We start from the raw sequence: 12,907 nt of genomic DNA on the forward strand, positions 1-12,907 counted from the left end.
CCCGCCGGCCTGGCTCAGGAGCCTGGGGGAGAGTGTATGGTGCTCTCTCTCTCTCTCTCTGCTCGTCCCCTGCCATGTCCTCGCTTATTTTCCCCACATTTGTTTTGCAAAATTTGCTGATGGTCAATCCGTGCAGCAACCACAGAATTTCCATCGCAAAGACAGATGAAATGACGGATATCAAATCAGAGTGATGTTGGAGGGCAGCACTGCCCGGCCTGGGCGCCACCCACTGTCCGGCATGAGTCCTGCTCACTGCCTGCCCTGGGTCCTGCCCATGGCCACCTTGCCCGTGAGAGGTGGTTGCCACCCCCAGTCTGGCACCACCTTGGACCCACCCACATCCCAGTACTGGCCCCACCCACTGCCCTATATTGGCCCCACCCCCTGTCGGCCCCTGCCATGAACACTCCCACAGCCTGGTACTGGCCCCACCCATTGCCCTGCATTGGCCCCACCCCGTCGGCCACTAGCTTGAACACTCCCACAGCCTGGTACTGGCCCCACCCACAGCCCAGTCCCCACTACCCTGCCCGTGAAAAAAGGTGCCCCCCCCCCCAGTTGTTACATAAGCCGCACAGCTGCAACACGGGATTAATGGAGCTTGGTCGCCGGGTTGGGACACCGCGTATGCGAGCTCCACCAAGGCCCAGGGAGCCTCTCCTCCGCCCCTGCTCTGGCCCCGTGCCCCCCCTCCCCATGGCAGCGGAGTGGCGGGACGGTGGGAACATGAGCACAAACTTGGAATCGCTCTCGCTTTCCCAGCTGTACTTCCTCTCCTGTTACCCGGGCGTTATGTTTTTTTCCTTTTTTCCTGACTGTTTTTCCCAAAAGTAAATGCAGAAAACAGGCAGAAACAAAATGAGATCATGTAGCCCCAGCCGGGGGGAGAGGGGGGGGCTGGAGGCCGTCTGCAGGGGGGCACGGCCACCTGGGGGGGGGGGGCAGACGCAGGGTTTTCAGGGAGGGATGTGAGCCCACGTCTCTCAGGCAACCAGAGCCTCCCCGACCGGACAGAGAGTGACTAACATCCTCACAACATCAGCAGAGACTAAAAGAGACAGCATGTTATCTGAAAGTGATTAATTGTCATTGTTGACACACCCACAAACAAAATGGGTCCTCTGTGTTTATCCCATATGTGACATAGCAGTGGGCAGCTATTATTTAGCACCCAAGGAGCAGTGCTTGGGGGCAGCACCTTGCTTAGGGTACCACAGCGGTACCTTGCTGGTCAGGGACTCAAACCAACAACCTTCCTATCACAAGTGCACTTCCCTAACCATTAGGCTCCTACCTAAATGGTGACTATATGAATGGATTAAAGTACAAAAATAAATAAATAAATAACTGAAGCATACCAGGCATATTTGCAATTACAGTTTCCTCTACATATGGTCATATTGCTGCCGAGGTTCAGGACTGGACTCTGAGGTACAAGAACCAATCCCACCACTGGAGCGAAGGGCCTTCAGTTTGTGATTCATTAGTATGATTCTTCAGCGTACACACATAATGAGTGTTTCCTCGACATGTGTGTTTCTTAGGCATGTCAGTCACGTGGGCTCAGCCTTGTACCACGGCAAGTCCTCGCTGTGCTTACAGAGCAAGCCTCCCGTCTGGCTGCGATTTGGCATGCCTCCATCAGATTCTTCTGGAAAGACTCTCTCCGGTTTGGTTTGCCTTAATTTAAAATGGAAAAACTCGAAAGGAAGAAAGCCTTTCATGCTTCGGAAGTGGGCAACCGGTAACAGACGCTTTCCCCAGCTACCATTCCCGCCCTGGGGGGGTGCGAGCAAAGGGGGGAGTGATCAGGGAAATGTTCTGGAACACCTGTGCCTTCTCTGGACATGCTCACAGAGCACCGGACGCCCGCAATGGGCCCCATGAGGGCACGACCTCCCCAGAGCCTCATTAATAAGGTCACTTTTAACAGGGCTCAGCAGGCTTTGCAGTTTTTATTAATACTGTAGTGCCCGCACAGTGTTCGCTAACAGGGTGATGATAAAACAATGACATTTACTGGAAACTGAAGTGGAGCTCCTTCAGGACGCTGATCAGCCTCCAAGAAAATACGCCGCATGCTGCTCGTGTCTCTGCTTTGACGGCAAACGCGGCCACGTCACCTGAACCTCCGTGCGTCCATTTCCCGAGCCTTCCATCTGTCCAACACAGCGGCCAGAGTGCTCCCAAGCCAGCTTCCCGAGCCAGCAGCCGGAAACACCAGCGAATCCGTGGCTAAGTACACGGAGGGCCAGAAGGAGAAGCCGCCGATGGGCCATGTGTGTAACTCCAGATGCTTTTATGAGCCCATCAGGAGAAGAGCTTGTATGTTTGTGTGGACACCATCTGACTGTGTAGTCAAAGCCCTACAGCAGCCAGACGTGAGACGGAGAAAAGGGGCAGGGCTACAGTAAAGAGCACCACAGTGCAAGATGGTAGGGGGCGGAGTTACAGTAAAGGGCACCACAGTGCAAGATGGTAGGGGGCGGAGTTACAGTAAAGAGCACCACAGTGCAAGATGGTAGGGGGCGGAGTTACAGTAAAGGGCACCACAGTGCAAGATGGTAGGGGGTGGAGCTACAGTAAAGGGCACCACAGTGCAAGATGGCAGGGGGCGGACTTACAGTGAAGGGCACCACAGTGCAAGATGGTAGGGGGCAGAGCTACAGTTAAAGGCACCACAGTGCAAGATGGTGAGGGGGTGGGGCTACGGTAAAGGGCACCACAGTGGAAGACAGAAAGGGGTGGGGCTACAGAAAAAGGGCACCGCAGCACGGATCGGAAGAAGATGGGGCTACAGCAAGGGGCACCGCAGTGTGAGACGGAAGGGGCAAGGGCTACAGTAAAGGGTACCGCAGTATGAGATGGAAGGGACAGGGGCTACAGTAAAGAGTACCGCAGTGTGGGATGGAAGGGGCAAGGGCTACAGTAAAGGGTACCGCAGTGTGAGATGGAAGGGGCAGGGGCTACAGTAAAGGGTACCGCAGTGTGAGATGGAAGGGGCAAGGGCTACAGTAAAGAGTACCGCAGTGTGAGATGGAAGGGGCAGGGGCTACAGTAAAGGGTACCGCAGTGTGGGATGGAAGGGGCAAGGGCTACAGTAAAGGGTACCGCAGTATGAGATGGAAGGGACAGGGGCTACAGTAAAGAGTACCGCAGTGTGAGATGGAAGGGGCAAGGGCTACAGTAAAGGGTACCGCAGTGTGAGATGGAAGGGGCAGGGGCTACAGTAAAGGGTACCGCAGTGTGAGATGGAAGGGGCAAGGGCTACAGTAAAGGGTACCGCAGTGTGAGACGGAAGGGGGTGAGGCTACAGTAAGGGCACCACAGTGCAAGTCAGCATGGGGCAGGGCTACAGTGCACTACAGCAAGAGCCAGAAAGAGTTTGGGTCACATTAAAGGGCACCATAGCAAGAACCAGAAGGGGACAAGATCACTGTAAAGAGGCCTATCCACTGGGGCAGTCGGCCTGACAGCTTGACTGTGAGCAGATACAGGCCGCAGATCACCCCCAAATGGTCCAGGCTGACCCAAAACCCACACACTCCATGAGGGTCATTCAAATATCTCCCACCACATTCGTGGGGGGAGGTAACTGGGATTCATCCGGGGAGTTCGTTTAAGTCAAGGGTGCCCAACTTTAGTCCTGGGGGGCCGGAGCCCTGTGTAGCTTAGTTCTTTCCCTGTTCCACCATAAATGATTCAGCTCAGGAGCTGTGTGGTAATTAGCACAAGGAGTTGAATGTGTGTAAAATGAGGGGAAACCCAAAAATGTGCTGGGCTCTGGCCTCCAGGACTGGAGTTGGGCTCCCCTGGTTTAAACAACCGGATTTTGCCCTAAAACCGAGACTGAAACTGCTTTGAGGTCACTGTGAGCTGAAATGTTTATCCTGGGCTAGAGCTACATTACTGTGGAGGGTTAATTGCATGCGTTCGTGGCAATGAGCGCCGCCATACCAACTCACACACTCCCTGCGGAGACATTGCGGGAGACGCTCGTGCGAGGCTGGCCTGGGGCTCACCACTACGGCGTGCGTGCGTGCGTGCGTGCGTGAGTGTTTTTAGAAGCGACGCCCTTGCGGTATTGGCAGCGCTGGGCTTTTGGCAGCTGGTCCACATGCGGCTCGCACACACAGGAACACACCCTCGCCAGATCCGGCCCGCTCAGTTTCTCAGAACCCCTGTTCACCGACTCGCTCGGGATCCAGTGGAGAAAATGAAAGATGTTTGCTTTGGGGCACACATTTGTTTACGATTTCATCCGGCGGGACTTTCTGGGAACGGCGTGCCGCGGATCCGTCCGGCCGGTATCGTGTCTCCGCTGCTGGTGGCTGGGGCGCGTGCGCGGGATCTGGATCAGGTGAAGAGGGCGGCAACCACCAGCAGCAATATTTATTAAGTATTAAACGAGCTTCCAGCCGACGTCGGGCGGATGGGACCTCATTTTGTAGGTGCAGAGGTCGAAGGAAGGAAGGAACATGGGGGTGTCTAAGAAGACCCGGCCAGCAAGTGGTGATGAACATAAGCAAAACCCCCCACCCGTGTGTCTGCCATGTCTCAGAGCGTCACACGCATACCGCACTCCGCGCCCAACATCTACACCGGCATGTTTTAGGAATGAGAGAAATCGTCCAAACCCGTATCTCTGCACTCACACAAGGGAATTGGGCAATACTGAGATCAGAAGGGAGGGGGCATCACCAATGCTGGAAACAGATTCCTATTCCCCCCCCCTCCAATCCACCAGTGAAGGGTGACTCACACCACAATGATCCCAGACCTCCCAGTTATTCAAGGGAAAACCAGCAGATGGCCCAGTTACAGCCATTGGCGGGGCCCACCTCACACGCCTTCGGGGGGGGGGAGGCACTTCTGGGGCCCCCACAGATGGTCTCTGATTCAGCATGGAAGGGAACATCTTCACAAAGAAAATAATTAACAGAGGCACTGGGTAGTGAGGTATGCATCAAGAGCCACACAGCCAAGAGGCACCCGGACCCCGATCATCATTTATTCTGCTTATTTGGATGCCTGCGTTATATTTTAAGAAGTAAAACCCCTTTCCAGATGGTCTTGCCACCAGCTAAAGGGTGATATCCCTTCAACAGGTCATGAAGGAGTCCTCAGTGCGACTGTCCAGTGAATGTATTCAAAGCAGTGATTATCAGAGGACGGCGGATTGACGTAGCTTTCCATGAGTGCCCGGGGCAGTCGTTCCGAGTGTACCTCCAACGGAAGCGAGACTTGGCTCACAAACGCACCGGGAAATATCGCTGGAGGACAGCGTCATCCTGCCAGTGTGACATAACTTTACAGTAATACCCAAATCAGCGTGCAAGCTGAACTCCCTACGCAAATCAACTTCCAGCCACCCACCCCCCCCCCCCCCCCCGCCCCATCCAAATTTCAGCAAAGCATCGCCTCTACGTGGGAGAGGCACGGGGGGAGTTGGGGGAAGCCTGCGGGACCCCTCCCGGTACAGTCACGGACACGCAGTCCTCTTATTATCTGATGACATCATACTATCTTAGCAACGTCTCAGCTCCCTTCTTTGAGTCCTTCAGGTTTCTTGAGAACTTGAGAACTGGAAGACTCCCCCTTCTTCAGGAATCAGCGACTGGTCACGCCACCACACACACATGAGAGCATGGGGAGGGGGGCACTCACACGAGGCAGGAATCAGCGACTGGTCATGGCACCAAACACAAGAGTATATCCCAAACCATCTACCCCATTTATCTACCCCTAACCATCGACTGATCCTTCTCTATGCCTATCTATCCTTCTACCACGATCTACACATAACCATCTATCACTATCCATACCTGTCCACCCTTAAGGATCTAGACCAATCCATCCTATCTCTCTATCTGTCCTTATCAATCTACCCCATCAATCTATCTATCCCTAACCATCTATCCCTATCTATCCTTAATGATCTACCCCAATCTATCTCTAACCACTCACCCCATCTAATCTTATCTATACATATCAATCCCTATCTATCCCTACCCATCCACCGCTAACCATCTACCCCTATCTATAGTACTGTGCAAAGGTCATAGGCAGCTAAAGAAAATTATATTGAAAAGGTTGCCATGCTAGAGTAAAACTATGCCATATCAGGTATTGACATAACTGGTACGCAAATATGCCTTCATCTTTAAGGGCTATACGTGTGGCAATCGATTAATGTAACAGCACAAATACGTACCGTGTTAAGTAGGAATGAGCATATAAAGGTTAAAATGCGCGATAATTTCTTGTCGTATCGGCAGAAATGCACATTACATATGCTGATTCAACAATGCATATTTGCGTACCAGTTATGTCAATCCCAGGTTATTATGCCTGTCAAAGCGTGTCAGCTTGACCATTTCAAATCATCTGCTAAAATCACTCCAGTATTTGCAGCATCCGTCCAATACAACACAGATTTTTAAAACTCACCCACAAGCGCACCTCATACAGCTAATCAATATCTCAATATCAGCAAACTTTTTAAAATTAATTAAAGGAGCCGGTGGTGAAATTTAATAAATACATGGAGGTGTCCCTGAGAAGAGGTTTGGGAACTGAAGCGGTGTTCATCTAGCCGTCCAATTAGGTATCAGTGACTTTTTGGAGAACAGAAAGAAAAGAAATTCTTACTCATTTCATTTGCATATGTTCTAATGCTAAATTGTGTTGTTTTTTACTACCCAGATAAATAGCTTTAAACATTTGACTGAACATAAGACGTTTGCACAGTACTGTACCCCTAACCATCTATCCCTATCTATAGATAGATAGAGAGATAGATAGAACTTTATTAATCCCTCGAGAAGGTTCCTCTGGGAAATTCTAGAATATATATATATATATATATATATATATATATATATATACACATCAACCCCTAACCATCTATCCCTATCTATATACATCAATCCCTAACCATATATCCCCATCTATATACATTAATCCCTAACCACCTATCCATATCTATATACATCAATCCTTAACCATCCATCCCTATCTATATACATCAATCCCTAGCTATATATCCATATCTATCCCTATCTGCCCCACCAACTATCTGCCTAACTATTTAACCATAACTATATACCTCTATCTACCCCTAACTGTCCCTAACATATCTACTCATGTATACTTAACCACCTATCCTTCACCATCTACCCCTATCTATCAGTTAGTAACTACGATTCCCTAACAGTCTATCTCTAACCATCTAACCCAGCCAGGGAGGCCTATGCTCATCACAGAGGGTCCACAGCGGTAAAAGATGTAAAAAAGCAATTACAAAAACAGAAAAATTAGTATTGTGAGCATGCATCTTTAATGCTGGACATCGACTAGAATATCTTTATTTAAAGTCCATCAGTTCATTCAGAACAGCATTTAGCATTTAGGACAGAAGTGAATGTATAAAGATGGCCGCACTGGACAGCAAACGAATCACGGCTAAACAAACAAACGATAAATAAAGCAGGACATGGTCTGAAGCACTCTGTTTATACACAAAGTCAGATTAAGCAGCTTAACAGATGTGGCTGGGCTCTGCTGTTTTCAGTGCTGCAGCCCTCGTGGGTACTGTAAACACTGCCCCCCCCCCTACTGAGCAGGCCACACTGTATCGCATGCGTTTAGAATGGGATGAGGCCCCCCATTAAACTGGGGGTGGTGGGGGGGTTTCTCTCTGGTGTTTCTCGGTGACTGAAACACAGAGGAAACACATACCAGGTTCTGTTCTAAAAGTGGTCATGTGACTGGTCCTGGCTGTAAACGATGAGGCCACCGCCACCTGAGCTTTCCACAGAGAGAGAACAATGCATGATGGGATATTATCAACTAGGAGTAAAAGACAGTGTGAGAATGCATGATCCAATCAGAGGCTTTAAACAGCTCTACATAAAAACTACATAAACCAATCAGGCTGCACGCAATGCCTGGGTCCTAACCAATTAGCTCTATACACAACCAACCTATGAACAACATACTCAGTATATACACTTCAACACCATTTACAATGTATATATTGTTTTCACCTAAGAATAAAGTATCTAAAATAACAACACTGTACAAGAGTTCAGTCTGGGAAAATGTAACATTACAGAATGTGTGTCCACTGCTTTTAATGAGGCAGTACTGCCCCCTGGGGGCGAGGGACAGAAGTTCACCAAGAGTTCAGCCGTATAGTTAAATTTCAGGATTCTCATAAGCAGATGATTCCTCTGGGGCTGACTGGCTTACATTTACACTTTAAACAAACGTATTCATGCTGTTCTTTGATAAATACATTTATGACACTGCTGGGTGCATATATAAAACGTAAAATAGAGTATCAACAGATGGAAGACAAATGAGCAGACACATAATCACATTATGTATTGAAACCAGATCCTACAGATTGCATTCACAGTGTGATTTAGTTAGGATATCAATACTGGCAGACTTGTAATAGATGCGTGCGTATATTCAAATGGCCCTATGTATGTACAGATGCTAATATGAACATGGAGTAACAGGCGGTCATCACGTTTCATTCAGCTATTTCAGCATCTGAAAAGGATGCTTAGAAGGACAGTGTTTGGATGAAAACCTTCAGAGGGCTCTTGCATGCTCCCTAAACGTCAGGAGAGGCCGTGTCATCTTACCGCTGGTTGAACATGCCTCTGAAGTTGTAGTTGGCTCGGTAGTTGGGCATGGGCTTGGGGTCCAGGGGTCGGTAGATGGCTGGCTCTCCCCTCTTCATGGCCAAGCCGTTGAGCTCCACTGTGGGCGTGATGCTGCCTGTGAGAGAGAAGCTGCCAGTCACAAACCCCCCATGGTAGGGGCCCCTCCGACAGCAACAGAGGTCCCCACATTCAGAGTTAGTGCTACCTAACTTAAGGTGACCCAGACTAAAGATGGAAAAGCTCTGTGGAGTGACGAACCACGCTTCTCTCTGGCAGTCTGACGGATGAGTCTGGGTTTGGCAGATGCCAGGAGAACGTTACCTGCCTGACTGCTTTGTGTCAAGTTTGGTGGAGGAGGGATTATGGTATGGGGTTGTTTTTCAGGGTTTGGTCCACTCCCCTTAGCGACAGTGAAGGGAACACTTAATGCTTCAGCGCAACAAGACATTTTGGATAATTCTATGCTTCTACCTTTGTGAGAACAGTTTCCCGCACTGACTGTGCTCCAGTGCACAAAGTAAGGTCCATAAAGATATGTTTGGGTGAGTTTAGTGTAAAACTTGATAAGCCCACCATAACCTCAACCCCACCAAACACCTTTGGCATGAACTATAATGGAGATTGCAAATCAAGCCTCCACATCCAACATCAGTGCATAAGCTCACAAATGCTTTCCTGAATGAATGGGAAGCTGTTCTAGATACAAAGGGGGGACCAATTCCAAATTTGTGCCTATGGGATGTCATAAAAGATTCTATAAGTGTAATGGCCAAGTATCCCAATATCTTTGTCCATATGGTGTACGTACAGTTCCAAAATTAAGCTTTGTAATTGAACCAAAGTGCAAGGGCTCCCCCTGCTGTTTTTAATCAGAAATTTATGACATCACAACGTACAGGACACAGTCCATCCAAGGTGTACCCTGGCCTTGTGCCCTGTACTGCTTGGGATTGGTGCAGTTACCCACTCCAGGATAACGGTGCAATGACCTACTCCAGGATAACGGTGCAGTGACCCACTCCAGGATAACGGTGCAGTGACCCACTCCAGGATAACGGTGCAGTGACCCACTCCAGGATAACGGTGCAGTGACCCACTCCAGGATAACGGTGCAGTCACCCACTCCAGGATAACAGTGCAGTGACCAGCAAGCCCCTCGTGTCAGTGCGCATTTCACACACTCATGAAGCTGCCACACAGGTCGAAACAACACGCCAAGGTCTCTGAGCGCTAACTCACACCCACTCATCCATCTGGTTAAGCAGTACAGGAAAGCTAACCGCCTGACTCCCTGATGATACTTAACTAACCAAACCACCAGAGAGGGGGGTGTGAGCATCCCCTAAAAGTGACGTGAACCTCTGTTTCCAGCTGGCTCAGGTTCTGCTTTTCCCTGTTTGCATTTCACTGGACCCTCTGCACAAGATGATTTTATAGGATGTTTTAAACATTGACGATTACTTCTCTGACAGGGAGACTTTTACAAAGATCTTTACAGAGCTAAACAGACATTATTATTTACATTGCTCTCACTGGATGCATCTGTGGACCACACTTTTACCCAGTTAAAACTTGAGTCTATCTCTGACTTTCTTCTTGACTCTCTTTCAAGACGATCTCTCAGACTCTCAGACCCTGTCTCTGACTCACTGTGACTCTCTTCCCTGACTTGCTTTCCGACACTCTCTCATACTCACTCTCAGACTTGGTCTCAAACTATCTGACCCTCTCCCTGACTCACTCTTAGACCCTCTCTCTCTGACTCTCTCAGAGCCTCTCTGTGACTCTCTGTGAGTCCCCAAGGTGACATACCCCCTGACTGCTTCAGTCCAGAAGAGGCACGGGAGGCCCACCCAAGCAGGCAAGCAGAGGGGGGGGGTTGAGGACCACAACTCCTGTACAGGTCAGACAGGCATCGAACCTTCAGAATGGGGACCGGACACGTCAATGAAGTGTCTATTTCTGGAGGCAGTTCTGAGACTGATTCAGTGCCTCTGAATTTCAGAATATAAACCGGAGAAGAAGCACCTTAATAGTACAGAAATTACCTCATATGCATTTCCCGGACAGAACACTTCATTAATAGTGAGAAAAAGAACCACAGGGGGATCGCTCACTACCTGGGTTGCTGTGGGCTTCCAGCTTGGGCAAACGTGGTGAGGGCCTAGGGAGGTTGGATTCTGTCAGGGCTTTGGATGCTGTGCAGTGCTGGGCCTTTTTAATGCTGGTCCCTTCCGCCTCCCACACTTGCTCCCCGAGGGACAGCTGCACAGTGAAGATCTGCAGAGAAGGCAGCAATCAGACAAGCAGCAGAAACAGTGACCTCTACAGGTCGAAGAGAGACCAAGGTTTCCTGCCTCCATCAAGCCATGAGAGGATTATTAAAATCACTCAGGCAAAGCCTTTTAAATGCAGTTCATCCTGCTTAAACCTCCCGATGCCAAAGAACAGAGACAAAACCTCAACTTTTTATCCTGATTCAAATTACAATGACTATTATCAGGAAGCCGTCACATGACGTTAGGCTTCTGTTTGCTAGGGGAAGGTGCAGGTAAAATGTCCCAGTTAACACTATCTTCAGCACCAAGTTGTTGATTTCACGAGTGTGAGCAAGTTGCTAGTCTGTTAACAACCATACTCCCGGAGAACTGAAATCCAGCACTGACCCTGCAAGAACTGTTATACCTGTGTGACGCACACTGTATAGCGCACTGCAAATATTAACAGGATATAATTAACGCACCTACTTGTGGGTGTCAGTGTCCCCCTGAATCACCCCCACACCCCGGGGTCCATTCCGGGGGTCAGTAGGACCACTTTTAAAGCTATTAAACCCCTGAGTGACTAATCTGGTTGTTTATGACACACACACAGCGAGCTTCTGCACACCCTGGTGAAACCAGTGAGCTTCCACACACCCTGCCGAAACAAGTGAGCTTCCGCACACCCTGCCGAAACCAGTGAGCTTCCGCACACCCTGCCGAAACCAGTGAGCTTCCGCACACCCTGCCGAAACCAGTGAGCTTCCGCACACCCTGCCGAAACCAGTGAGCTTCCGCACACCCTGCCGAAAACACTGAGTTATTTAACAGTTAACAGTGTTATTTACATAATAATTACCTCAGGAAAGCACAAATTACCAGCAACGTTACAGCTTCACAATCAAAAATGAATGAAGTTGATAAAACCTTTATGCGGCACTCAAGACTGAAACGGCGTAAGCTGGACATCAGCAGAATAACTGCACCAATGACCTTGAGCTGACTGTGACTACCAGTGATGGACTCTTCCGGAAGCGGCTGGCTGCAGGCAGGAACACAAATCCATCAGAGGCCCAGAATTCAAACATGTGAGGTGATGTAATGGGAATCCAAGCGTGGCCAGGGAATTCCGCATCCACACGTCAGATCACTTTATACAGTGATGATTCCCACACAAACGGCGTAAAACAGACACGTAGCCGGGGATCGTGTGCAGACGCTCGGCACTTCGCCATGAGCCATGTGTGTCCTACCTGTCACTGCAGTGCTGCAGTGCGATAATTTCATCATCAGGGGTTTGTGCCCGACTGTGCATGTGAATCCCACATTGACTACGTGAAAATTACTACGTGTTTCCAGTAGGTGGCAGCAGTGACTTTCACAGAGCAGACGTCAACAAAGAAAGAATGGAAGAAGAATAGTTGTTGTATCTAAATTCTCATACCGTCCGGACATTACACCACAGTATGTAAGCCACACTATTTTGGCACTTTAAAATCTTGTCAATAAAATTTGCCGAGTCTGTCTGTAGGGATGTTTCAAAACATGGCAGAATACCGTATCATATCACCTTAATACCACCCAAGCATAGTAAGAACTTTAAAACTGTTCATAAAAGTTTACCCATTTGTTTATATTTGTTGTATGTTCGCAAGATTCTGCACGCATGACTGTGCGTGGACCGCAACGTCACGCACAAAATTAAAGTATGAATCAGGCTTAACGACGACGACAGTGCAGTAGGACATGCGTTAAACCCAACAGAGGAAATACCTTGGCGTGAGCCGGCCCGCGCTCGTTCAAGAGCTTGTACTGTGGCTGGATGCGGTTGAAGCGAGCCAGCTCATTCACCAGACACATGGGCGTCTTCTCTTTGGGGTTTGCCATGTTTTCCCGGGGAGAACCTGTAGGAGGACACAGCCATGAGGACACATCCAGCACAGGGGGCCGGGTCTTCCAGACCCG

General features: G+C 49.3%; 1 protein-coding gene across 1 annotated transcript in view; it reads right to left on the reverse strand.

Moving 5' to 3' along the window:
• stau2 (staufen double-stranded RNA binding protein 2) overlaps window positions 1-12,907 on the reverse strand; it is a 66,881-nt gene that overhangs the window by 50,054 nt on the left and 3,920 nt on the right. Inside the window, exons 3-5 of the mRNA XM_048976946.1 lie at window positions 12,716-12,846; window positions 10,802-10,961; window positions 8,661-8,796 (exon numbers count right to left, since the gene is read on the reverse strand). Coding sequence (XP_048832903.1) covers window positions 8,661-8,796; window positions 10,802-10,961; window positions 12,716-12,846 — 427 coding nt within the window. The remainder of the gene's footprint in view (window positions 1-8,660; window positions 8,797-10,801; window positions 10,962-12,715; window positions 12,847-12,907) is intronic.

The sequence above is a fragment of the Brienomyrus brachyistius genome, chromosome 15 (assembly GCF_023856365.1).
Source record: "Brienomyrus brachyistius isolate T26 chromosome 15, BBRACH_0.4, whole genome shotgun sequence".
NCBI classification, from domain to species: Eukaryota; Metazoa; Chordata; class Actinopteri; order Osteoglossiformes; family Mormyridae; genus Brienomyrus; species Brienomyrus brachyistius.